The sequence below is a fragment of the Trichoderma asperellum genome, chromosome 3 (genome assembly GCF_020647865.1).
Source record: "Trichoderma asperellum chromosome 3, complete sequence".
NCBI classification, from domain to species: domain Eukaryota; kingdom Fungi; phylum Ascomycota; class Sordariomycetes; order Hypocreales; family Hypocreaceae; genus Trichoderma; species Trichoderma asperellum.
Window position 1 is genome coordinate 421,883 of NC_089417.1, and position 20,516 is coordinate 442,398.

General features: G+C 47.8%; 9 protein-coding genes across 9 annotated transcripts; 4 read left to right on the forward strand and 5 right to left on the reverse strand.

Annotated features, from left to right (window-relative positions):
- Positions 1–609: 609 nt before the first annotated feature.
- TrAFT101_004740 (uncharacterized protein) lies at positions 610–1,618 on the forward strand. The gene has a single exon (XM_024905846.2). The coding sequence runs from the start codon at positions 617–619 to the stop codon at positions 1,463–1,465; it is 849 nt and encodes a 282-aa protein (XP_024759890.2). The 5' UTR covers positions 610–616; the 3' UTR covers positions 1,466–1,618.
- On the reverse strand, positions 1,519–4,938 carry TrAFT101_004741 (uncharacterized protein). Its single transcript, XM_024905847.2, has 4 exons — positions 4,497–4,938; positions 2,842–4,301; positions 2,306–2,651; positions 1,519–2,246 (listed from the first exon to the last, which is right to left on the reverse strand). Exons 1-4 carry the CDS (start codon positions 4,827–4,829, stop codon positions 1,554–1,556), a joined length of 2,832 nt encoding a protein of 943 aa, XP_024759889.2. The 5' UTR covers positions 4,830–4,938; the 3' UTR covers positions 1,519–1,553.
- A 250-nt stretch (positions 4,939–5,188) lies between these two features.
- TrAFT101_004742 (uncharacterized protein) lies at positions 5,189–7,906 on the forward strand (the record flags this gene model as incomplete). The annotated part of the gene is made up of 3 exons (XM_024909931.2): positions 5,189–5,420; positions 5,585–6,227; positions 6,283–7,906. 3 exons carry the CDS (start codon positions 5,189–5,191, stop codon positions 7,904–7,906), a joined length of 2,499 nt encoding a protein of 832 aa, XP_024759888.2.
- A 489-nt stretch (positions 7,907–8,395) lies between these two features.
- Positions 8,396–9,143, forward strand: TrAFT101_004743 (uncharacterized protein; the record flags this gene model as incomplete). Its single annotated transcript, XM_066127274.1, has 3 exons — positions 8,396–8,413; positions 8,721–9,020; positions 9,087–9,143. 3 exons carry the CDS (start codon positions 8,396–8,398, stop codon positions 9,141–9,143), a joined length of 375 nt encoding a protein of 124 aa, XP_065983385.1.
- A 288-nt stretch (positions 9,144–9,431) lies between these two features.
- Positions 9,432–10,277, reverse strand: TrAFT101_004744 (uncharacterized protein; the record flags this gene model as incomplete). Its single annotated transcript, XM_024909930.2, has 1 exon — positions 9,432–10,277. One exon carries the CDS (start codon positions 10,275–10,277, stop codon positions 9,432–9,434), a length of 846 nt encoding a protein of 281 aa, XP_024759887.2.
- A 466-nt stretch (positions 10,278–10,743) lies between these two features.
- On the reverse strand, positions 10,744–12,933 carry TrAFT101_004745 (uncharacterized protein). Its single transcript, XM_024904047.2, has 2 exons — positions 12,164–12,933; positions 10,744–12,077 (listed from the first exon to the last, which is right to left on the reverse strand). Exons 1-2 carry the CDS (start codon positions 12,751–12,753, stop codon positions 11,003–11,005), a joined length of 1,665 nt encoding a protein of 554 aa, XP_024759886.2. The 5' UTR covers positions 12,754–12,933; the 3' UTR covers positions 10,744–11,002.
- A 1,647-nt stretch (positions 12,934–14,580) lies between these two features.
- Positions 14,581–15,803, reverse strand: TrAFT101_004746 (uncharacterized protein; the record flags this gene model as incomplete). Its single annotated transcript, XM_024908317.2, has 2 exons — positions 14,581–15,560; positions 15,659–15,803. The coding sequence occupies 2 exons, from the start codon at positions 15,801–15,803 to the stop codon at positions 14,581–14,583; spliced, it is 1,125 nt and encodes a 374-aa protein (XP_024759884.1).
- Positions 15,804–16,100: 297 nt separating this feature from the next.
- On the forward strand, positions 16,101–17,337 carry TrAFT101_004747 (uncharacterized protein; the record flags this gene model as incomplete). Its single annotated transcript, XM_066127275.1, has 2 exons — positions 16,101–16,222; positions 17,289–17,337. 2 exons carry the CDS (start codon positions 16,101–16,103, stop codon positions 17,335–17,337), a joined length of 171 nt encoding a protein of 56 aa, XP_065983386.1.
- A 541-nt stretch (positions 17,338–17,878) lies between these two features.
- Positions 17,879–19,915, reverse strand: TrAFT101_004748 (uncharacterized protein; the record flags this gene model as incomplete). The annotated part of the gene is made up of 4 exons (XM_024905842.2): positions 17,879–17,940; positions 17,998–18,840; positions 18,898–19,483; positions 19,556–19,915. 4 exons carry the CDS (start codon positions 19,913–19,915, stop codon positions 17,879–17,881), a joined length of 1,851 nt encoding a protein of 616 aa, XP_024759883.1.
- Positions 19,916–20,516: the final 601 nt, after the last annotated feature.

Here is a 20,516-nt window from a genome sequence, read left to right on the forward strand (position 1 = left end):
TTAACTAATTTCACTTCACACTTGTGCTTACAATTACTTATTCATATCGGCTTAGGCGCTACTCTCTACTCCTGACGATTCCAGGTGATTCAGAACTACTTAGGGCGTATCCGCATGGAGTTTAGCAAAAAGTTGGAAGTCTGTTCAAAACGAACAATTCTAAAATAGTTGTCAAGTACTCGTGAGGCTTTCAATGAAAGATTTGAGGGGCAGTAATTATTAAGACTTGCTGAGACGTGATTTTGATACTGGGTAGGTCACCAGTTGGGTGCATGAGATAAAAACTAAGATAGCATCCTGGGGCTCCTTCATTAAAGCATTACTTACCGCCAACCATCTTCATATATAAACTTTTTATTCGTAGCGTTCTTTCTAATGGGGTCAGTAAATCTTCAAACACTTGGTAGAATCCTTGCGTTTCCATTAGTCGTCACCCAATAAGAAAAATCGCGCACCTGCAGCGGCTGTGTCTGCAGGAGATGGTGCAAGGAACAAGGACGATATGCCATCAACGAGCACTTGAACCTAACGAGGCTTGAGAGCGTGGAGATTCCTTTACCAATGCCCAGCTGTGTGTAAACATCGCGATGTCTGATCATTCCGCAACGCTGGCAACATGGCCAATACAAACAAGACTTACTTCCTGGTGTCCTCGTGGGACTTCCCAAAGGGATCCGTCTGCCTTGGCAGCCTAACCTCCAGCCCTGAACAGCCACACATAACCCTGTTCAAACCTGGCGACGGCGACATTGACACGACCACGTTCCCTACTACTAAAGATGACTACACTGGCGTCGTCAGGTCCGAAAAGGGTGACAAGGGCGGGCTATTTTTTCGATTCCTGGACCTGTTTGGGCTCGGCGCAGAGGCAAGCGTCAAGTACGACCGCAAGGCAGTGCTCAAGTACTCTTTCAAGCACATGCATACCGAATGGTTCATCCCAAGCGAAGATCTCGTCAAGAAGGCAGTTCAGAGCAAGAGAGCAGCCAGTCACTTGAAACGAACAACATACGATAGCCCGTTGTATATGATCACTGGGCTAAAGATTGTCGAGGGGGCCAGCGTGACGACGCTGAAAAATAAAGGAAAGGACTTTACGGCGTTTCTAGGAGTGGATGCAGGCCCCGTGTCTGTTGGACCACAAGCAAGTCATAATTCGCAGTCCACTGAGCTCCAGACTTTTAGCAATTCCACGCCCATCGTGTTTGCATTTCAACTCATGGAGGTCCGATGCGACGCCAAGGGAAACGTTAGTACCATGGCGTACAACACTGGGGCACTATTTGGGCTGGATGTAGATAGTGGCTTGCCAGCCGAAGAACTGGAAAAGACGATAGCTAAGGAAGTGACCTCTGAAGTCCTCAAAAAGGAATTTGGGGATGCATTCTCTGCGTCCGCTTCCATAGACGAGGAGGATGGCTCGCCGTGTGTGGTGATTGTCCCAGTGACAGCCACCACGGCGTAGACCATGGGTTGCTCTTCTGAGTACGGCGGAGGGAGAACTCGAAATTGTGAGGTAGAATATCTAAATAGGAGATAAATTGAGCGTAGTTTCATAATAGTCGAAGTATAGCTACAATCTTCTGGACAATGCCCATACCCGGATCTCTTTCCTCCTGTACTTCAACACTTCCAGTCTCATCAATGTCCATTGTGCCTTCATCTTCATCCTCGTCCATATCACCACTAACTCGGAAGCTGAACAGCTGCCACGGCACGAGGTAGTCGTGGGTGGGATACTCCTCCACCATTTGCTTAAACACGGAGAGCATGCCCCGCCTCGTAAGGAGCTTGGGGATACAAGACTTATACTCCTTTTTGTCCTTAAACGTCCACATGTAATCGAGAACCATCGCCGCAACCCCGGCGGCTACAGGAGTCGCGAAAGACGTCCCTGATTTTCGCGGGGGATCCTCATCGTCGTCCAACATATCTGGTGGCCAGGAGGACTCAATTCTCTCCCCAAGCACACAGAGACGCTTTCCCTGGGGCAGGTTTGGGGTAAAGTCGGATTTAATCCCTCTCCCATCTGTTGAACCAACGCAGATTACTTCATCCATGCAGGCAGGGAATGCCACTGGTTGGTTTCCCCCCTCGTTGCTCGCTGCAGCGAAGATCAAGACGTCTGCTGCATTCGCTTTCAGGATAGCACGTCTTATAGGGTCGAGTTGTTTAATGGTGTAAGGGAAACCAAATGAGATGGAGATGATGTGCACCCTTTTTTCTTCCACTGCCCAATTGATGGCCTAGCAGCAAATGATTGTTAACTCTTCGTCCCCAGATTGAAATTGTGAATAACACAAACCTCGGCCACCTGGGAACCATTCCAGCGTTTCCCGTCTACAGAAACCCTCGCCACATAAACGTCGATGTTATCCGCAATCGTCAGAAGAATGCCGCATATGTGGGTGCCGTGTCCGACTTCGTCTATAGGCAAGCTCTGGAACGAACCGGGCTGGGCAAAGTCCTGGTAAACGATCCGCCGCTTCAGAGCGAAAGGCTTCAGGAACGGGTCGTTGACGTTGACGCCGGTATCAAGGATGGCCACGCGAATACGCTGCTCGGGCTTGTTCGGTCGATCTGTCCTGATCTTCTTTGCAACTTTCTTAACTTCGAGGTATGATTTGAACCACTTGTCAGTAGTGGCATCCCTAGGATTCCAGAAGTGAGAAGCCCAATATTAGCACGGTGCATTTTTGAGTGAGCTGATACTTAGCTCGGCTTGTAAGCAGATGAAGGCCGTTGAGTCAACGTTGTACTGATTCTGTACTCGCCCACACGAGATGTATTGGGGGCATGCATTCGGATCTAGAAGAGGCATAACTAGAAAGGAGCACGTACTTGGCACTATCGATGTCACTATCCTCATCATAAAGACTAACCCCGCCAATCAGCCTCCTGTTTTCTCTCTCTCTTCCAGCCGCAGATTCTCGAGTTGCTCCGAACAGCTGGAGTTGGGCGGCTAGGAAATCTTCCAAGGCCCATCGCAAGGGGCATAATATCTTGTTATACACTCCTTCCCGGAACGTTCGGTCTGTCATGGAGGTCTTCGCTTGTCCAAAGTCACATTTCAGACAGTTCCTTACTGCATCCAGGTAGAGGCGCCCCTCCTCGTGGAATGGCCGGTCATGCGGGCTTATAGTCTCATCTGCGGCCCAGCTCAATATAGTTTCGATCACGTCGCGGTCTGCCGCGGCTTCTCCTTCGTCGAGCTGGCAATGCGATCCGTAGACCCTTCTGATATGAGACCAAGGCGCACCAAACCATAGTTCTACCAGGAACCGACAGAGTGAGAGAATTGTTGGGTCAGTGAGGGAGGTCTTTGAGTCGTTCACGGCTGGGCCCAAAGCCCCGGTGGTACGAGAATTGACAGTCCACAGATTGAACTTAATGTCATCACCATCGTACCTAAAATAGATGTCCGTGGAACCCCAAAATTCCGGGAGCCAAGTCGTGGCATAAAGGTACAAAACTGCAGAGGCTACCTGGGTGGACAATTTAAGCCTCTCTAACGTGGTAAGTGATCGTCCACCACGCTCACTAAAGTGTAGTTCTAGCGGAATAGGGGCACTTGGTATCCCAAGAGTGGCTATTGGGTTCATCCTCAAGGACAGACTTGGAGTATTCATGACGAAGTTGAATTTTCCACGTTCATTGTCCTCTTTCTGATTTGATGCAATATATTCACACAGACTCGGTGGCCTGGCAAGCTCTGTATGTTGCGAGCTTGAAATGCCTCCAGTCATAGCTTCAGCTGTCAGGTGCCGTGCAGATTCTGCTTTTACGTTGATGGTGATAAAATCCGCGTCTTCGTCCAATTCAAACTCGTCTTCAGCGAACCGGACCTGCCGACCAGTCCCTCCTTCATGTGTTATATCTTGTCCCCTTTGACGAATCTCCTCTACTTGCTTTACAGTCGAACACATCTCGACGCATTTCCATGCACAAACATCGGCTTCGTTGTGGAATAGGAGCGAAAATTTCTCGTCCACCACTTGGCCTTGAGATGGAGACCACTCAGGTATCTTGAGGAAGGCTGCATGGTTTTGGTGGCATAGGCAGTCGAACCCAAGCTTTGGCCCCAGGACAGAGGCTGCAGCAGATAATTTTGTCCTCATTTTATCGAATCTGGTGGACTCCTTCCTAACCCTTATCTGTTTCTCAACCTTGGTAGAAATAAGTTTTTGGTTGGCATCGCGGAGGATCTTGATCTGCTTTTCGATGGAATTGTCCACGTCCAAGACTGCAAGTATGAATCTATCATACTTATCTTCGCTCCATTCCTCGACCGTTAAGATGGCCTGAATGTGATTAGTTTCGATCCAGACAAAAGATAGTAGTGTCAGCAGAAGGCACCCAGGCGGGTTTAATGGAGTCCATGTTCCATATGAAGAATGCGATTAACCAATGTGACGGAAATTAGGACCAGGGTACGATGAGGTGTATGCGGATAGACAAGATCAACTTTTGATAATGTTGAGAGACTAACTACACACCTTGCTGGAGTCCGGATTGGTCAAAATTGCCAGCGCGTTCACAGCGGCGAGCACCCGCCTAATAGAGTCATTGTAAACCATATATTGTGCCCCCAGCTTTGACTCTAGCATATTCTCCGCAGTGGACCAATCAATCCTGTCAAAGGGCTGGTCGGTCTTCAAAAATCGCTGTACAGCATTTTTGAAGATTGTCTCCTCAGCTTGAATGCCCAACAAGCAATGAAGAATTACAAGCCGTCGTTTAGACTCGGGATCAAAGGTTATGGCTTTCTGAAACCGCTCAGTGATGGCCGTGAAAGTCATACCCGCAAGTTGGGCCGGTGAAGGGGCCATTGCGTTAAAGGAAGCTCTACTATTCTCACAGACTCCCACCAAGACCTTGATCGGCTGATTTATCGTATAATATCTGGGGCCCAAATCGAATCAATTTCCATCGCAAGCTCATCGTCTCTTCAACAGCTTTTGAAACGAAGGATCTGAGGGCCCTCCAGCCGCAGCTACACGACCCCTCACAATCCTGGTTAATTGCATCTGGACCTGGGCCGCGTTAAGCAAGCCAGTCTTACCAGTCTTATTATTGGCCGTATCCATACCTTCAGGCTCACAGCGGACAGAATGAACCTCCGCACTGGCACAGCTGCCATTAAATCGAACCCAGTGGTCGTCGCGATAAGCTGAGCAAAGGCAGCACGATGGACTCCACGATACGGGACAAGGTCTTGTATTGCTCCAAGCTCTTCGAGCAGGCACCGGTGGAGTCTTTTGAGGTACAAGATGCGCGCAAGCGATTCGTGGAATGGTATACCAACATTGCCGCTCATCGAGTGGGCACAGCTTCCCTGGACGAGCGCCTGCGCGACGCCCCAGACATTCGAGCCGGCATCTTACGGTTTCTTGACATTTTGGTTACAGCATTTAAATACCGTAAGTTGACTCTGTTTTAGGGATTTGGATATGTCGAATCAATTCTAGCATCTATGGCTGCTTGCTAGTTCTATTGACCCAACCCTCATTGGAGGGTAGACAACTTTTGCCGACATTGCCATGGCTGAAGACGTTGAGGCTGACAAAGTCACACGTGGGAGCAGACAGCAGGAAAAGCCCGGACTCCAGCAAATCATCAAAAAGAAACCAGCCGCTGGATATATTGGTAGACAAGGCGGCAAGCTCAAAGCCTAGTTCATTAATGCATAAGGTTGTTGAGTCTCTGATTCGCATCTCCATCGCAATTAGGACGCCAGCTTCGGTCGATAGGTACGCGAAGGCAGAAAAGGTCAACGTTGACCATTTCTACCCAACAGACAAAGGTCATATTGACGAGCTGTTCCCAAAAGCAGTGCCGATACTCCGAGAGAGACTGCTGCGGGCAGTACTGAGTCGCAGGAGGTTTCTGCAGTATACCCAAGAGCACAAGGAGAAACTAGCAATGGAAGCGCCATTTCAGCAAGATGAAAAGAGAGACGAAACGCTTCTTGCGGAGGAAAAGAGTGAATTCGCAGACACCATGGCGACACCATTCTCTCCGGACATCCTCATAGATGACATTACACCAATAGGGGTGTCTGACAGCGCCAGCGATGGAGCTGCGTCCGACGTCTCGGACTCATCATCCATCCGCTCTGATATGTCAGCCCGAGTGCCCCCAATGCCGCCCATGGGCCAGGAGGGGAAGCCTTTCGAATGCCCATGCTGCTTCTTGATGATAGAAGCAAAGAATCGAGGGAAATGGAAGTAAGTCGCAGAAGTCGAATCTCGAGATGAGGTTGCAAATTAATAGACAATGCAGGAGACATGTATTCTCAGATATGCGCCCCTACGTATGCACATTCACTGATTGCAAAGAACCAGACCGACTATTTTCCAGTCGTCACGACTGGTATAGCCACGAGCTTGCTTTCCATCGAAGGACCTGGGTCTGTATCTCGGGCTGCTTGAGGCAGTTTACCTCTGAGTCAGCTTATGAAACCCATTTAAGGGCCACTCACGAGGAGTTTGAGGATACCGCCCAAGCCGAGAAGCACGGGGCGCATAGTAGACAACTACCGGAGCCCAAGGTACCCACATGTCCAATATGTGGTGACGAGATACGATATCCCGAACTGATCAGAACACACATTGGTCGCCATCAGGCCCAACTTGGCCTCTGGCCTCTGCGTAGCATGAGATATTTTGACGATGAGGATGACGAGGAAGTAGATGAAGAAGACGAAGAAAATTGTGCCGAAGTTAATGACGAAGAAGATGAAGACGGGCAGGTAGAGCAACAAGAAGGGGAGGGAATTAAAGTGGAGGAGGACGTCTATGGACAAGGCCAGAGAAGAGAGGAAGACGGAACCAAACCAAGCCAAGATACGGCCACTGTGGTAAGAAAAGAATTAGCGGAGCAACAGGAACAAGCCGGCTCCGACTCGCCACCTCCCGGATCTACAGAGGCGGAGCCTGTATTCAGTTACAGTGATTACACTGTAGGATGGATTTGCCCTCTTCCAATCGAACTTACTGCCGCAATTGCTTGCCTTGACGTTAGACACGAGGATATGCCGAATATCCCCGGAGACGACCATAACTATTGTTTTGGTCAGATCAGCGGTCATAATATTGTTATAGGCGTCCTTCCTATGGGCGATCATGGGCCGACTCCAGCTGCACTCTTGGCAGCCAACATGACACGCAGTTTTCCTCAGATCAGGTTTATTGTACTTGTCGGTATTGGCGGCGGCGTGCCGTTAGGCAATCACGACGTTCGACTTGGTGATGTTGTAGTTAGCTACCCGAGCGACACTCACGGCGGCGTGATGCAGTTCGATATGGGCAAGCGGCTCCAAGATGGAGCCTTCCAAAGGACGAGACATTTGAATTCGCCACCCCGAGCCCTGCTCGTGGCGGTAGCATCTCTAGAAACAGAGTCTGAGCTGCGAGGCCATGGGCTCAAGCATGATATCCAATCCATTCTCGCCAAGAATCCTCAATTGCGCAACCACTACTCACGGCCAGACTCGAGCTCAGACAGACTATATTTACCTTCATATATCCATGCGTCGGATGGTCCATGCGAGCTTGACTGCGATGCCAAATACGAGATAGCGCGGCGTAAGCTGGATGAGGACGATGATAGCCCAGCGGTGCACTACGGTTTGATCGCTTCTGGCCACTTGCGGGTCAAGGATGCCGGCTTCAGAGACCAGTTGGCCCAGGAAAAGGGTGTCATATGTTTCGAAATGGAAGCTGCCGGAGTTATGAACAGCTTCCCATGTATTGTGATACGAGGCATCTGCGACTATTGCGACTCACACGGGAATCAGCAGTGGCATGGCTACGCTGCTCTATCGGCAGCAGTATATGCAAGAGCTTTACTACGGAAGATTTCTCTCACCGATGATGCTTTGAAGTCCAGCAACTTTCGTCGTTAGTGAGACCGAGAGATATGAATGGACAGACCAGCAATGAAGGTTGTAGTGCTCGAACGCCGGTCTACATACACAGCTCAGACAAGTTCGCTATGGCCTTGCAGTGGTAGCGATAGTTGACAGTAATTCGGTCATGAACAGATATTGCATATCACTTTAGGAGTTTAAGAGACTCAGGATCCCCAAGCCGAATTTGAGATTGATGTTTGCTTCTGTAGAACGAAAGCTGGCGGCCGAGAAGTTCTCATTCTACATCAAGGCAGCATAAAGTGTCAGAAACTTGGTCCTATTACTCCACTCTAAACTCGCTGGGGTAATAGTAGACCAACGCTTGAGTTTTACGCTCACGACAGTGCGCAAGGAATGTCAATTGCCTTTGAACATCCAGTATCCGTGATGAAGTAGATCCTACAGCATAAGGTGATCCCACGCACTAATGTGGGAGATTAGAATTAAACATTGTACCGGCACCGGTATGGGTCCCAGCCCAACATGAGTATCGGAGTCAAGGTGAACAGCTGCATAGGCGAAGAACGAGATCAATACTTTCACCCCAGCCGACAGCGCGCTAGAAATCCACGAACATATATTTTCAAAGCCTAGTTAAATGCTTTATATCGTCCCGTCCTACCCCAAATACAAATACACCATCCACTATCGTCAATATTAGCTCCTCAGCATCATACTTTGTTTATCCCATTATTGCCCCTTACAGCATAGCAAACTCGGTGCCAGCAGTGGCGTGCTTTACCAGGGTTCGTAGCCAGCTGGCTTCACATCTTTATAGACCATCCTACTCACATAGTACTATTCATAGGGAATCGTCCCCTCGCTGGCCAAGGCAGGAGCTCACGGTTTAGTCCTCGTTGCACGCGACGAGGCTAAGCTGAAAGATGTGGAGGCCGAAGTTCTTCGAATTAATCCCAAAGTCGAGACACTGCTCGTTGCATTGGATATAACGAACGAGACTGCTGTGGAACAATTATTCGCTAGTATTCGGGAGCGATATGGCCGTCCTGCAGACATATTAGTGGCTAATGCCGCTGTAAGTGCTGCGACAAATGGGGGTGGGCCAGTCCTTCATGAAGTAGCTGTTGATAAGTGGTGGTCGGATTTTGTGAGTGGCTTATCTGTTCGAAAATCTCTTTAATATTTACTAATCTTTTACATCTGCTTTGGTGAGTTATATACCTGGATTGTGAAGAGCTTTAGCAGCATTGTTTTCAGATTGCCGCGTTAGTCCACGGATTTTGTTGTCTCCATGTTGCTTCAGGGTATCGATAAAGGCTGCTCCCTGGTTATCAATAGCCTCCACAAGGGTTGCAATCTTAGATATCATTGTAAGCTATTGTTTATATGCTATGACATTCGTGATAAACACTAGCTAGTTGACAGAGTAAATAATGAAGCTGCTCTAGCGAAGTAATAGTCTATTACATGTATTTAGAATCACTGTTGCAAAAAATGAAGAAAGGTCCCTTCTTTGGATTAAATGTATTCCAAAAGCTCTCAAAACCTATCTACCTTGTCATTTTTCTCCAATTCTAATGTAAGACCTTTTATCTTTTCCCTTTATGCGCAAGTGCCATAATCTCAGCGCAGTCATGACCACGGTGAGAATGCAGCGCTCTCCCAACAGGCCAGATTCCAGACTATTCATCAGCTGTAGTGTAAAGATAGGCTTGGGACTCAATGGGTTGGCCACATTTATCAAGGAGGTGGGCAGCCATGAGAGCTTGGCAATTATTTCTCCTTCTGGGGGGACTCTTCGAGATGCACTGGGGTGTCTCATCAGCTCCCACGCGACGCTTTCGTTGCCACCTTCGCTGACCTTTCTCCATTCGAACTTCTCCCTCCTCATGCTTCGCCCAGCTTCAATTGAAAACTGGAACGCAACGCCGTTATTTGGCGTGGATTTTCCAATCATCGTCTCGGTTTGGCTAACTGTTGTCGAAGCCTTGACATTGTCTTTCTTCGGGAGTGGCGGCAGCAAAATATTACTCTCGTTGCCAAATGGATTGACTTTTTGCTCAAAAACAGTGACATCACCAGCTGCGGCAAGAATAGGGTCTTTACGAGCGACGCCGTTGTGCAAAATGAAGCCTCCTCTTGCGCCAAGCGGCTTTGGGCAGAACCAGCCGAAAGGGTGGAATTCTGCCAGGTATAGAACTTCGTTCGATTTCGCATCATTTATTGTGAAAGACTTCGACCATCCAGCGTGCATTATCATCAATGAAGGGAAATGACGGTAGTATAGTGATGGTACATTTTGTAATGGAGGTAGGGAGGTGTCTTCGTCTTGATAAGGGGGCGGCAGGCTTGGTTCATATTCCCGTACGCTTTGGATGGTACCATCGTGCAAATATTCCGTCATAGCCTTAATATTGAAACAATTAGGGGAGTAAACAATGAAGGATTATGACTTGTATAGAGCTCAAGTTCAGAATATCAGCTTAACGAAAAATTGATGGTCAGACGGAATCGCTTCGGTTTCCAGGCGAGAATAAAAGTTTGACGAACATAAACTAAACGGCACGTAGTAGCAAACTCCAACTCGGAATATGAGCCATTAATAATATTTTCTTTCTGTTGGCCCTCAGCTGATGGTCAGAAGTGTGGTCTGAGCGTCGAAAACATCGATATCCCCATAGCACAGCGCATTGTCACTTCTATGAGTTGCATGCGCCAGTGACACTGCTCATCTAAATCTTGGCACTCCTTTGACACAAAAAAGATATAATATGGGTCTTCAACGAATCCACATGGAGCCACGGCAGCCTGTCCACATGAGAGCGAATTACGAGTGTTATGCTTCACAAAAATGGCTGGCACAGGCCAAATTGAATCAAATAAAAATGATATTATACTGAGACTGAACATAGATAGTCAAGCTGAGTATTCTTCCACCGATAAGCTGCACTAGATAGTCAAGCTGAGTATTCTTCCACCGATAAGCTGCACTATTCCCATTCCCTTGACATGACCATATATAGCCATGCATGCTTAGGTGATAATTCCATGTTCCAGATTTCAACACGAATCAGTTCAGATAATCCAATAGGTAGGCTATATAGTACGCATAATACTTAGAAAATTCCATCAGCTTGGTAGTTCGCCTAATAGCCTCGCGTCACTCTCCTCAACCACATAATTCTTTTCCAAAGCCTTGAGCAACTCCACATGCCTCTCGCTCCGTGGCGTCACCTTGAATGGGAACGCCGCAGGTTTCGAAACAGCGCTTCTCACAGGGTCAAACGCCAACTTTGGTTCGAGCACATTGCCCTGCTCATCAACTTTCTTGGTAAAGTCAAAAAAGGCTACCAAGCTAGCTATGTTGAGGAATAAGGCTGTGTCGGCGAGATGTCGCCCAGGACATATCCTACGTCCAAACCCAAAGACGGTCCATTTTGGGTTCGGCTCATTCCGCGGCTCGAGAAAGCGTTCCGGATCAAATTTGTAGGGATCTTTATAGACAGAGGGATCATGGCAGAAGTCCCAGTTTGCCCATACGAGGTATGACCCCTTGGGTAAATCGTAACCTTTGTATGACGTGTCTTCTGACAAGGCGTGAGGGAATCCCATTGGTATAATTGGGAACCAGCGAAGAGCTTCGGAGACTATGGCATTGATAAAGGGCATCTGCTCTCGGTCTGCAATAATAGGCATGCGAGTGCCCCCAGTTACTCGATCGACTTCTTCCTGCGCCTTTCTTTGAACTTCAGGGAACATAATAGCACCCAAGATGAAGCCAGTGATAGTTGTGACTGTAGTTTCTGCGCCACCAACTTGTAACCCCGCCGCTGACCAAATAATAGCATGCTCGTCAGCTTCGTTTGGTTCCTTTGTGTCACCAATGTACTCTCGGACAAGTTTCGCGACATATGAGTCCATGCCTTTATCATTTGCCATCTGTTTACGAGTAAACCTGTAAGGCTCTTCACCCCAAGCTTGAACATGGGCATAATGTTCCCCAGCATCGGCCTTAAATTTCGTGCCAGGAAATCCATCTGGAAGCCGCTTCATTCCAGGTAAGTACTCGACAAGTCGACCAAAAGCATCAACAGCCTGGAAGAATTTGATATTTACGCGATCATTTAATTGTATTAATGGATCATCTCCGTGGGGGTTAATATTATAGCCATATAAGAGTTTAAGCATAACCGCATTTGCATGACTAAATGTGAGTTAGCCAAGCACATACAAAGGCATTGCGTGAGCCATCACTGTTCCTATAATAGCAAAACGTTACATATGACTTACTTTTCTAGGTGTTTGATGACGTTTTCAGGTGTCTTTAGCGTGTCCTGCACCAGCAGTCCTGCGTGTAGCTCTTGTGTATCCGCATACTTGCTCACTAGAAGCTTGGTGCCAAGGCCTTTATGCATGAGTTTTCGGTGAAACTTGAACTCTTTTCCATGTTTAATGATAGAAACAATGCCTCCAAATCCAGCATAGTTGCCAAACTCGAAATTCGGGCGCGTAGATGAAGTGGAACATTTCTTTTCCAAAATCTCAAGTGCGTCTTCTTTGCTGGCAATCAAAATCAAAGGCTGCCCCATGAACGTGATGGAAGCAATTGGTCCATATTTGTCCGTAATTGATCTCCAGTGTACAAAATCAGGAGTGCCATCTGGAGGGAGGTCGAAAATATTGCCGATGAGGGGCACTCTTTTTGGGCCGGGTGGTAGGTTCTTCTTAGGCTTGCGTAATAGCTGCCAGTAGACGATGAAGCTTATTAGAGCTATGAGGGTTTGGATCAAGATTACCGATGTCATTCTTATCAGAAGCAGGCAGTAAATTGTAATATGTATGACTACAGAGTTCAGATAGGTCTCATTTTCGAGGTGCATAAGAGGGTGCCGTTTAAATAGATTATATTACACTTGGGATCCTGAGGCTAAGTATAACTCTTGCGGCTGATGTTGAACCTATAGTAACCGTAACCGTAAATACAATCCATGTTATCCTTAGAACCTACTAACGTCATTAGACTTGGTTGTTTACATCATGAGAAAGAGAGGTGTAGTGCCGACTTGAGCGATTGGCTTGGCTCGTGCCAGATAACATACCGGATTTGAGCCACTGGGAGCAAGGATTGACCATATGCCTGATGTAGTAAATATTGAGTAGCAGCTGTGATTGCGCATGGAATGAGGCTTGTAGGATTATGCAAATGATCTTGATCCAAAAACAAACACATAGCTCCCTAGTACTTGATGTAACCCATCTCATATCACTTTTCCGTCAACAAGTGGAGGGCAAGGCTCTCTCGAAAAGAGGGGTAGGCATTACATCGCGGACTATTTCGCTAAAACTATTACTCAAAGTGTAACATTTAACATAAACAGTGGCATTAACATTATAAATTGTATTGCATATAGGAAAGAATAAGTAGAGATGGGTCACGAAAGCAAATAACAAAGTTCAAACATGAAACCAAAACGACAACAATAACAGTAATTGCTAGCAGCACTCCATATCTGCCTCTCAAAAAGTCACAAAGTTAAGAGATAACGACTTCTCTGGCCAAAACCTAAAGGCAAGCTCGAGACACGTTCCGTTAAATTCCAAAACGTAAGTGGCCAATCCTGTAATGAACAGGACCTGCTTGTTTCATTCATAATAATAACAAGTTATAAATAATTAGGAAACAGGAAAATACCCTTTACTCGTTATCTCTATTGCACACTGTCGTAACCGGTATGCAAGACAGTCCTTATGGGGAGTAGCTTGCTTTCGTAGTATCGCATTCACGGCGCTGTCGTTCACCAATAGCGTAAAGAGAGCATGATAAACACACATGTGATGGCTGCCTTCTCTACTAGCTGAACCCAGTTCATCAATATTCAAGGCAGCCGGCTGTTCAGCTGCGACTATTGATTGCAATCCTACCCCAGATAAGTCCCAAAAAGGAACTCTGTCGTCCAATAAAACAGCCTGTCAAGTCGCACTGCCACACCCCGCAGTGTAAACGAGAAAAAAGGAATGAGAGTGGTCGACTGGGATTTTTTGTCAGACCGGCCTGCTAGGATATGATATATTACAGGCATAGGGGAGTATTGGAGAAGTCTACAAAATTGTGAAGATGAGGGGGAAAGATATGTTACTTTGCATTCATTAACACGAAACTACGTTGTTGTATATTGATATCAGCTCCACCCGTAGTAATAGAGATAATATCCACCATCTACCATTTCTCTGCTTGTTTTGCCTCCCCTCTTATTCGTCCGTCTATTCAATTAAATTAAAATGTCACATCTCGTTACATGGATGGTGACTCAACAAGCCCATCTACCGTTGCGATAATCACCATGTACCGTTTCTCTGCTTGATTTGTCTCCCCTCTTATTCATATAAGAGATTAAATTAAAATGCCACACCTCGTTACATCCATGACAACTCAACAAGCCCATCTAGATACCGTTGCGATATCTGAAAAAGTTCAACATCTAAGTAATACTGACGCAAACATTATCATGCACCCTGACTTTGCTAACAATACAATTCTAACAGTCTTTGTGAGTACCTATCAACGGAGTTTGTCAAACCTACACAGCCAAAAGGAAGCACAGGAAAGATACCAGGTAATCCAAGTACTTAAAGAGTAACCAAGCCAAGTCATCTATACTACCTATTCTAAAGTAACCAACAAGACCCTTCTTCATACCCTCACAGCATCACGCAATCTTAATTACAACCTTGCCAAAGTGCTTCCCCGCCTGCACATACCCCATCGCCTCCTTCGCCTCCTCCAGCCCAAACACCTTACACACCACCGGCCGAATCTCCTTCTCCTCGTAAAACCTCACCATCTCCTCAAACCGGTCCTTGCCGCCGTTGATCAGCCCCTTCAGCGTGACGTTCTTCCGCAGCGCCAAGACATTCACATTCAGCTTATTCCAGCTCGACGCCTTACCCTTGTCCCCGTCATTATTCTCATCCTCCTTGCCAGACACGTAGCCGATGCAGCTGATCGTTCCGCCAAAGGCCACGCTATCAAAGCTCTTGCGCAGAGTCTTCGCACCGCCCACTTCGACAATGTAGTCGGCGCCGTTGCCGCCCGTGGCTTCCAAGACGCGGTCCTGCCACTCCCAGTAAGTACGGTAGTTTATGGTATGATCCGCACCAAGCTTCTTCGCCTGCTCGAGCTTCTCATCTGACGAAGACGTAATGATGACCTTCAACCCAGCCGCCTTTGCAATCTGCAGCCCCGCAATGCTCACCCCTCCAGTGCCCTGCAGCAACACAGTCTCGACCCTTTTCTCTTCCGGATTCTGCCCATATATCTCCACCGCCTGAAAGGCTTTACCAATAGGCCTCATCCAGTTCAGCGCCATCCACGCCGTCACGCTCGCAATCGGCAAGCAACTAGCCTCCTCATCCGTCAGGTACTTGGGCACTTTAACCAGAGTCTTTGCATCAAAACATCTGTACTCGGTCAGAACACCGGGCAGAGGCAGGCCCAGGCCCGTTGCCAAGTCAGACGGCTTAAGGGCTCCAGAGAGATGGGCTTGCGAAAAGATGGACATGACACGTGTGCCGGTAGTGAGGAGCGGTGATTTACTCTCAACAACGGTGCCGCACATGTCAGAGCAAGGAACGATGCCGGCGTTGAAGTCATCGGGATTTGAGTGGTGGGTATACTGGCCTTCGCAGACTACAACCAAGTTAGAACAGAAGGTGTCAACTCACAGCATTTGCAACGCATGTATCATCAACAGACACCGACCAAGTAAATTCACTGCCTTGACATACCTTCAATATCTCGGTAGTTCAAGCTCACAGTATGAATCTTGACAAGCACTTCTCCGTCCTTCGGCACGGGCACCTCGCCCTCCGTAAACTCCAGCTTATCAACCCCATCCAGCTTAGAAAGCCATTGCTTATTGGTCGGTGCCATGGTCACTTGTTAGTCGTCGACTTATAAGTTAATAAGTGTCTTGTATCTCTCTCTCTCTCTCTTGTCTTGACGATTGCATCGACGATTTGATGCGGGGAATCCAAGTTTCAGCGAAGTTAGTGCGACGATAGCACGTCTTATCAATATCAATCAACAATCGCCAGAGAAAAGAAGAAAAAGGAACGAACTCAATTGTTTCGAAAAACAAAAGATATAAATTTCAAAATGCTACGCTTCAGTGGGGTAGTCAACATCTGCCAATCATAGCCGCATATAACCTTCAACTTGCGGACAATAATGCCCGTACAGGCTACGTCATCCGCAGATTTTGCGATACGAGCACTACATCACGACTTGACCCTGAGACAAGAGACCATCTTCCCACATTTAGTGGATCCGATTACCTATCTCGAGAACGAGTCAGCAAAACATAAGCATAAGTAGACATCGTCAACGCTAACCAGGGCTGCAAGTTGGACAGCGTATGACTTTCATTGCGTCCTGTCAATAGGAAGCTTGACGGAATCCCAGTAAAGAAAACTAAATTCGTGCGTATAGAAAATTAGTCAAGAATTAATTCTCCATTGTATGTCGAAGAAAAAGGAAATTTGTGAAGCGAAAAGCCCGCCTGTCTAGGTAAATACATGCACAATTGGATAGAAAATGAACCATTCAAACTCGATTATAACTAAAAAACTAAAACTCCAAGTTGAATTGAAAAGGTAGAAAAAGAAGCTCTCGGTGGCACTAATACAACAATTACAGTCGTGAAAAGAAGAAAAAGAAGAAGAAAAAAGATTTACAAAAAACTAAAACAACAGAAAAATTAGGACGGCGAAAAAAAAAAGTTTTGCCGCATTTTGTTTTTTTCTTTCCTTTCTTTCACATGTTCCTGCTAAATCGTATAGCCCTGTATGAGTTTATAAATTTGCCCATTTCCTCTTTTGCATCTATCTAGGATGCACGGAGTTCTTCTTTCCCTTCACCAATCCCCTCTCTTCGACAAAAAAGAAACAAAAAAGAAAGAATGAAATCTCACATAGATGCATATTCCGAGAAGGAAAGAGACAAGAAAATATCCAAAATATAGTAAACCCAAAAAAATGCTGCCTGGTCAACGCCTCCATAAAAAAAAATTATACCTTCTCAGCGAAGTTGACTTTTTTTTCTCTGTCGCGTTACGCGGGAATTGCCTCAGTGGCGGAGACAAGACTTATTAATCCACGCAAGCAGAGGCAATAAACTCTCGTATAAAGCACCAAAGAGAAATTTCATCTTTTTTCTGGGAGATAATTTTTTTCTTCGCCTCCTCACAAATCATCTCCAATCAACTCATTCATTCCAACATACACATCGCTACTCTCATCCCAAGCCTACCACTTGCATATACAAGAAGCTGGGATGCTCAATTCGTTGTCGTCACGGTCGTATCTGGACGTCAGACATGGGGGTATTAATAAGATTCTTTTTTCTCTTTGGGTATAGGTACTGCTCGTCATCGTCGCCGAAGCCACTCCACTCAGTGCCAATGTGATGCGAAGCACGACGAGGTGGATTCGCTGCAGCTGTCTAGACGTAAAAGTCGTGAAAATAAATGTCATAATCGTCAAGAATCGGTCGTAGGTCTGGTTGAACGAGTACACTCGAAGGGGGATATTCCAGGCATTGCGCTCGGAAACGAATCATGAACGTTTGCGTAACGGTTGCCCATTTGTCGAACAAAATTTTTTGTATCCTGATCCTGTTTTTCCACATTCTCATCGGGGGGTGGCATCATCATCATAAAAACCAGCTACGGAGCGACGAGGGTTGAACTTGGCCAAAACCTGACTCTCTGGGCAACCTAGAGCGAATGCACGCCACTATTTTGATCAGTCGTCCTGGAATCGCCAAGAACCCTCGTCGTCCTGATGAAAATCAATATTACAAATCATAAAAAGCAATGGGTGAGGGCAAGGCGAGGGATGCGACGCAGAAAGCCTGCTCCGATAACCCCCATAGGGCAGTCCATCAGCTCTCTCAGTAAGCCGCATGCAGCACACAGAAGAGAGCGAGTAGACGCGTGTTGTATTGGTTTAGTGATATCGCGAAGCATTAGTGGAGCTGGTGCCAACACGAGCTCCATTGTCCGAGGAATCTAATATTCATGTTAGCTTCTAAAATCAAGTGGCGTAAGAGGCGTGATCGAACGTACCACTACCGCGCTGCATGTGGCCATTTGCTCGAGTACGACCAAAGCCGTTCGATGTCTCCCATTCTGGGCCACGTGGCTGTCTCTCGGGGGCACCCTTGGAAGTGCCGTTGCCGTTTGCGCTGGGTCGCTGGCTACCAATAGCACCAGGAGTGTTCCGTGCCTGGGGCTGCAGCCCGCTTGCCTCAAAAGGAGACAGGCTCAATCCGCTGAGGCCGCTAACAAGGCCATTGTCATTCTTTGCACCGGGTGTGCTTGGGTTTCCGCTCTGAGATTGGCTGCCGTTGCTGAGATAGTCGCCAAATCGAGCAGTCGAGGCAGGCGCAATACCGCTTAGTCCGCTGCCAGGGGCCAGATAGCTTGATGACGCTTGAGAGGGGCTGGGGGTAAACGAGCGAAGGTCGGCAAAGCTCTTGGCAGCTCGTAGGTTGTTGGGGATTCCAGCTCCATCTGGGCTTCCGGGAAGTTCAAGCGTAGGGCCATGTCGACCAACAAGATGGGCATAGTTGCTGCTGGCTGCTCGAGACTCTCGGTCGGCGGCAAAGTCGAATGTGGCAGCCCGGCTCAGACCGCGTTTGTGAACATCCAAGCTGCTAGCAGGGGGCGTATGGATATCGGCAGTAGGTGAGGGCTGTCGTCGCTTGAGCACAGTAAGTTGTCGGGAATCAGCTTCACCGATGGACTGGTGCTCAAGGCCCATGTGGTGGGCGAGAATGTGGATGGACCGGCGGTGTTCGGGTGCAATTCCAGGAGGGAACACTAAGATTTCACGTGAATCATCTCTTCGGAACATGACAAGTTCGGTGTAGAATTCAAGGGTCTGGGGGTCGTTCAGATCAATATCGCCTATGTCTTGTTCGTTAGTAAATCATGAAATAACTGATATGTGTACAAAAACCCTACCGAGATGAGAAACAGAAGAGGGAGCGGCGGCAGACGGGGTGCGCGCCTGAGCTTGGGACATTCCACCCAAACTCTGAAGCGAGCTCTGGTTGTGTAAAATAGGAGCACGGTGCTGCTCTTCCAGCTGACCTCGACGCTCTCTCTTTTCTCGCTCAATGCGCTCGCGCTCCGCTTCGGGAAGCATCTTCTTGTACTCGACTCGCAGCTTTCGGCCATGAACATCCATTCCATTCATCGCCTCAATAACGATACGAGTATCTTCGGCTGATTGGAAGTTGGCAAAGGCGAGGCCTCTGAAAACTCCGTTATCAAAGTGATAGTTGAAGGCGTAGGGTTGGGGAAGATGCATATCCAGCATAATGGAAGCAAGGGTTTCCTTGCGCACGGCGAATGGGATATTCTTAATAACAATGGCAGTAGGAATCAGCTGATCAGCGTCGTTTCCGACGGATTGAAGGCTGTTGGGGGACGGGTGAGATCCAGGAGCATCAACACGGAGACCACCATTGGACATGGGAGCTCCAGCTAGGCCATTCGAGTAAGACTGAAGGTTAGGCATACCCATTCCGCCATGTTCGGTCCAATTCTGCATCTTGTTAGTCAGTAACGCATTTTTCGCTTTTTCAAAGGAAAAGGCTGTTGAAGGAATTAAACATACAGTAGGCAAAGCAGCTCGACGGTTAACGCTTCGCTGCCTTTGTGAGCCATGCACGGCGCCTCCAACGGTAGCCACGTTGGCGCCGTTGTAGTTCCATGTCTGGCTGTTGTCCATCATGTATCCAGGCATAGCGCCGCCGCCGCCGCCGATGGTATCCATAGCTCGGCTTCCATAGCTACTAGCCAGTCTATCGGAGGAGTAGAGGCTGTTTGAGGGCAGAGGTGCATCGAAGGTTCGCTGCGTCTGGCGGGGCATAGTCAGGCCAGGGGCAAAGCCATAATTCTGTCTCGAGGAGCTGGGCGACCGGTTGGTCGCCGTGCCGTAATCGAGGTAAGTCATATCGTGAGGCTGTTGGGCCATATCGTAATACCGTCCAATGTGTAGTTATTGCGACTACGGTGTGAATAGCGTTTTCCGGAGATACGCAAAGGGGCAAAAAGTCAAAATGATGCGAAATAAATGGGCGGAGAAGGACCACGTAATCGGCGTGACAACGAGGTTCCAGGCCTTCGCACTAGAAAAAGAATATACTCAAAAACGCGATAGAGACGGACGATTAAATGGCAGCATAGATGATGCACAGTCTGGTTTGATCGGATCGTTTCAGTCGTGACGGTCGTAACGTGAGATGGGGGAGCAGCCCAGGCCAACCCAACAAGAGAGCAGTCGTGCAGTCGGCAGTGCAAAGCTAGCTAGCTAGCTCTGTGCAATGCGTAGAGGTAGGGAGTGAAGTCTATAATGAAGAGAAAAATTCAAGATGGCCGAAGTTTGTTGAAGCACTCTTGCTTTTCTTCCTTTCTTCGAAGGCGACTGGGCGCCGCGTCGAGTAATGCAGCAGAATCACCGAGCTTGGTGCTCGCGATTCTTTTCCGAGAAATTACGGTCGAGGAATCTGGGAACGTGGTGTCCCTGCTTCAAACTGTGCCAGCCGGATCAGGTCGAAGATGCGCGGGAGGCCAAA

Coding starts and splice junctions, on each gene's coding strand:
- TrAFT101_004740 (XM_024905846.2), top strand. CDS start 617: ATGGCCAATACAAACAAGACTTACTTCCTGGTGTCCTCGTGGGACTTC.
- TrAFT101_004741 (XM_024905847.2), bottom strand. CDS start 4,829: ATGGCCCCTTCACCGGCCCAACTTGCGGGTATGACTTTCACGGCCATC. Junction 4,302..4,496: donor CCAATCCGGACTCCAGCAAG/GTGTGTAGTTAG, acceptor AATCACATTCAG/GCCATCTTAACGGTCGAGGA. Junction 2,652..2,841: donor AGTGACATCGATAGTGCCAA/GTACGTGCTCCT, acceptor CTGGAATCCTAG/GGATGCCACTACTGACAAGT.
- TrAFT101_004745 (XM_024904047.2), bottom strand. CDS start 12,753: ATGCACCTCGAAAATGAGACCTATCTGAACTCTGTAGTCATACATATT. Junction 12,078..12,163: donor GTCATCAAACACCTAGAAAA/GTAAGTCATATG, acceptor ACTCACATTTAG/TCATGCAAATGCGGTTATGC.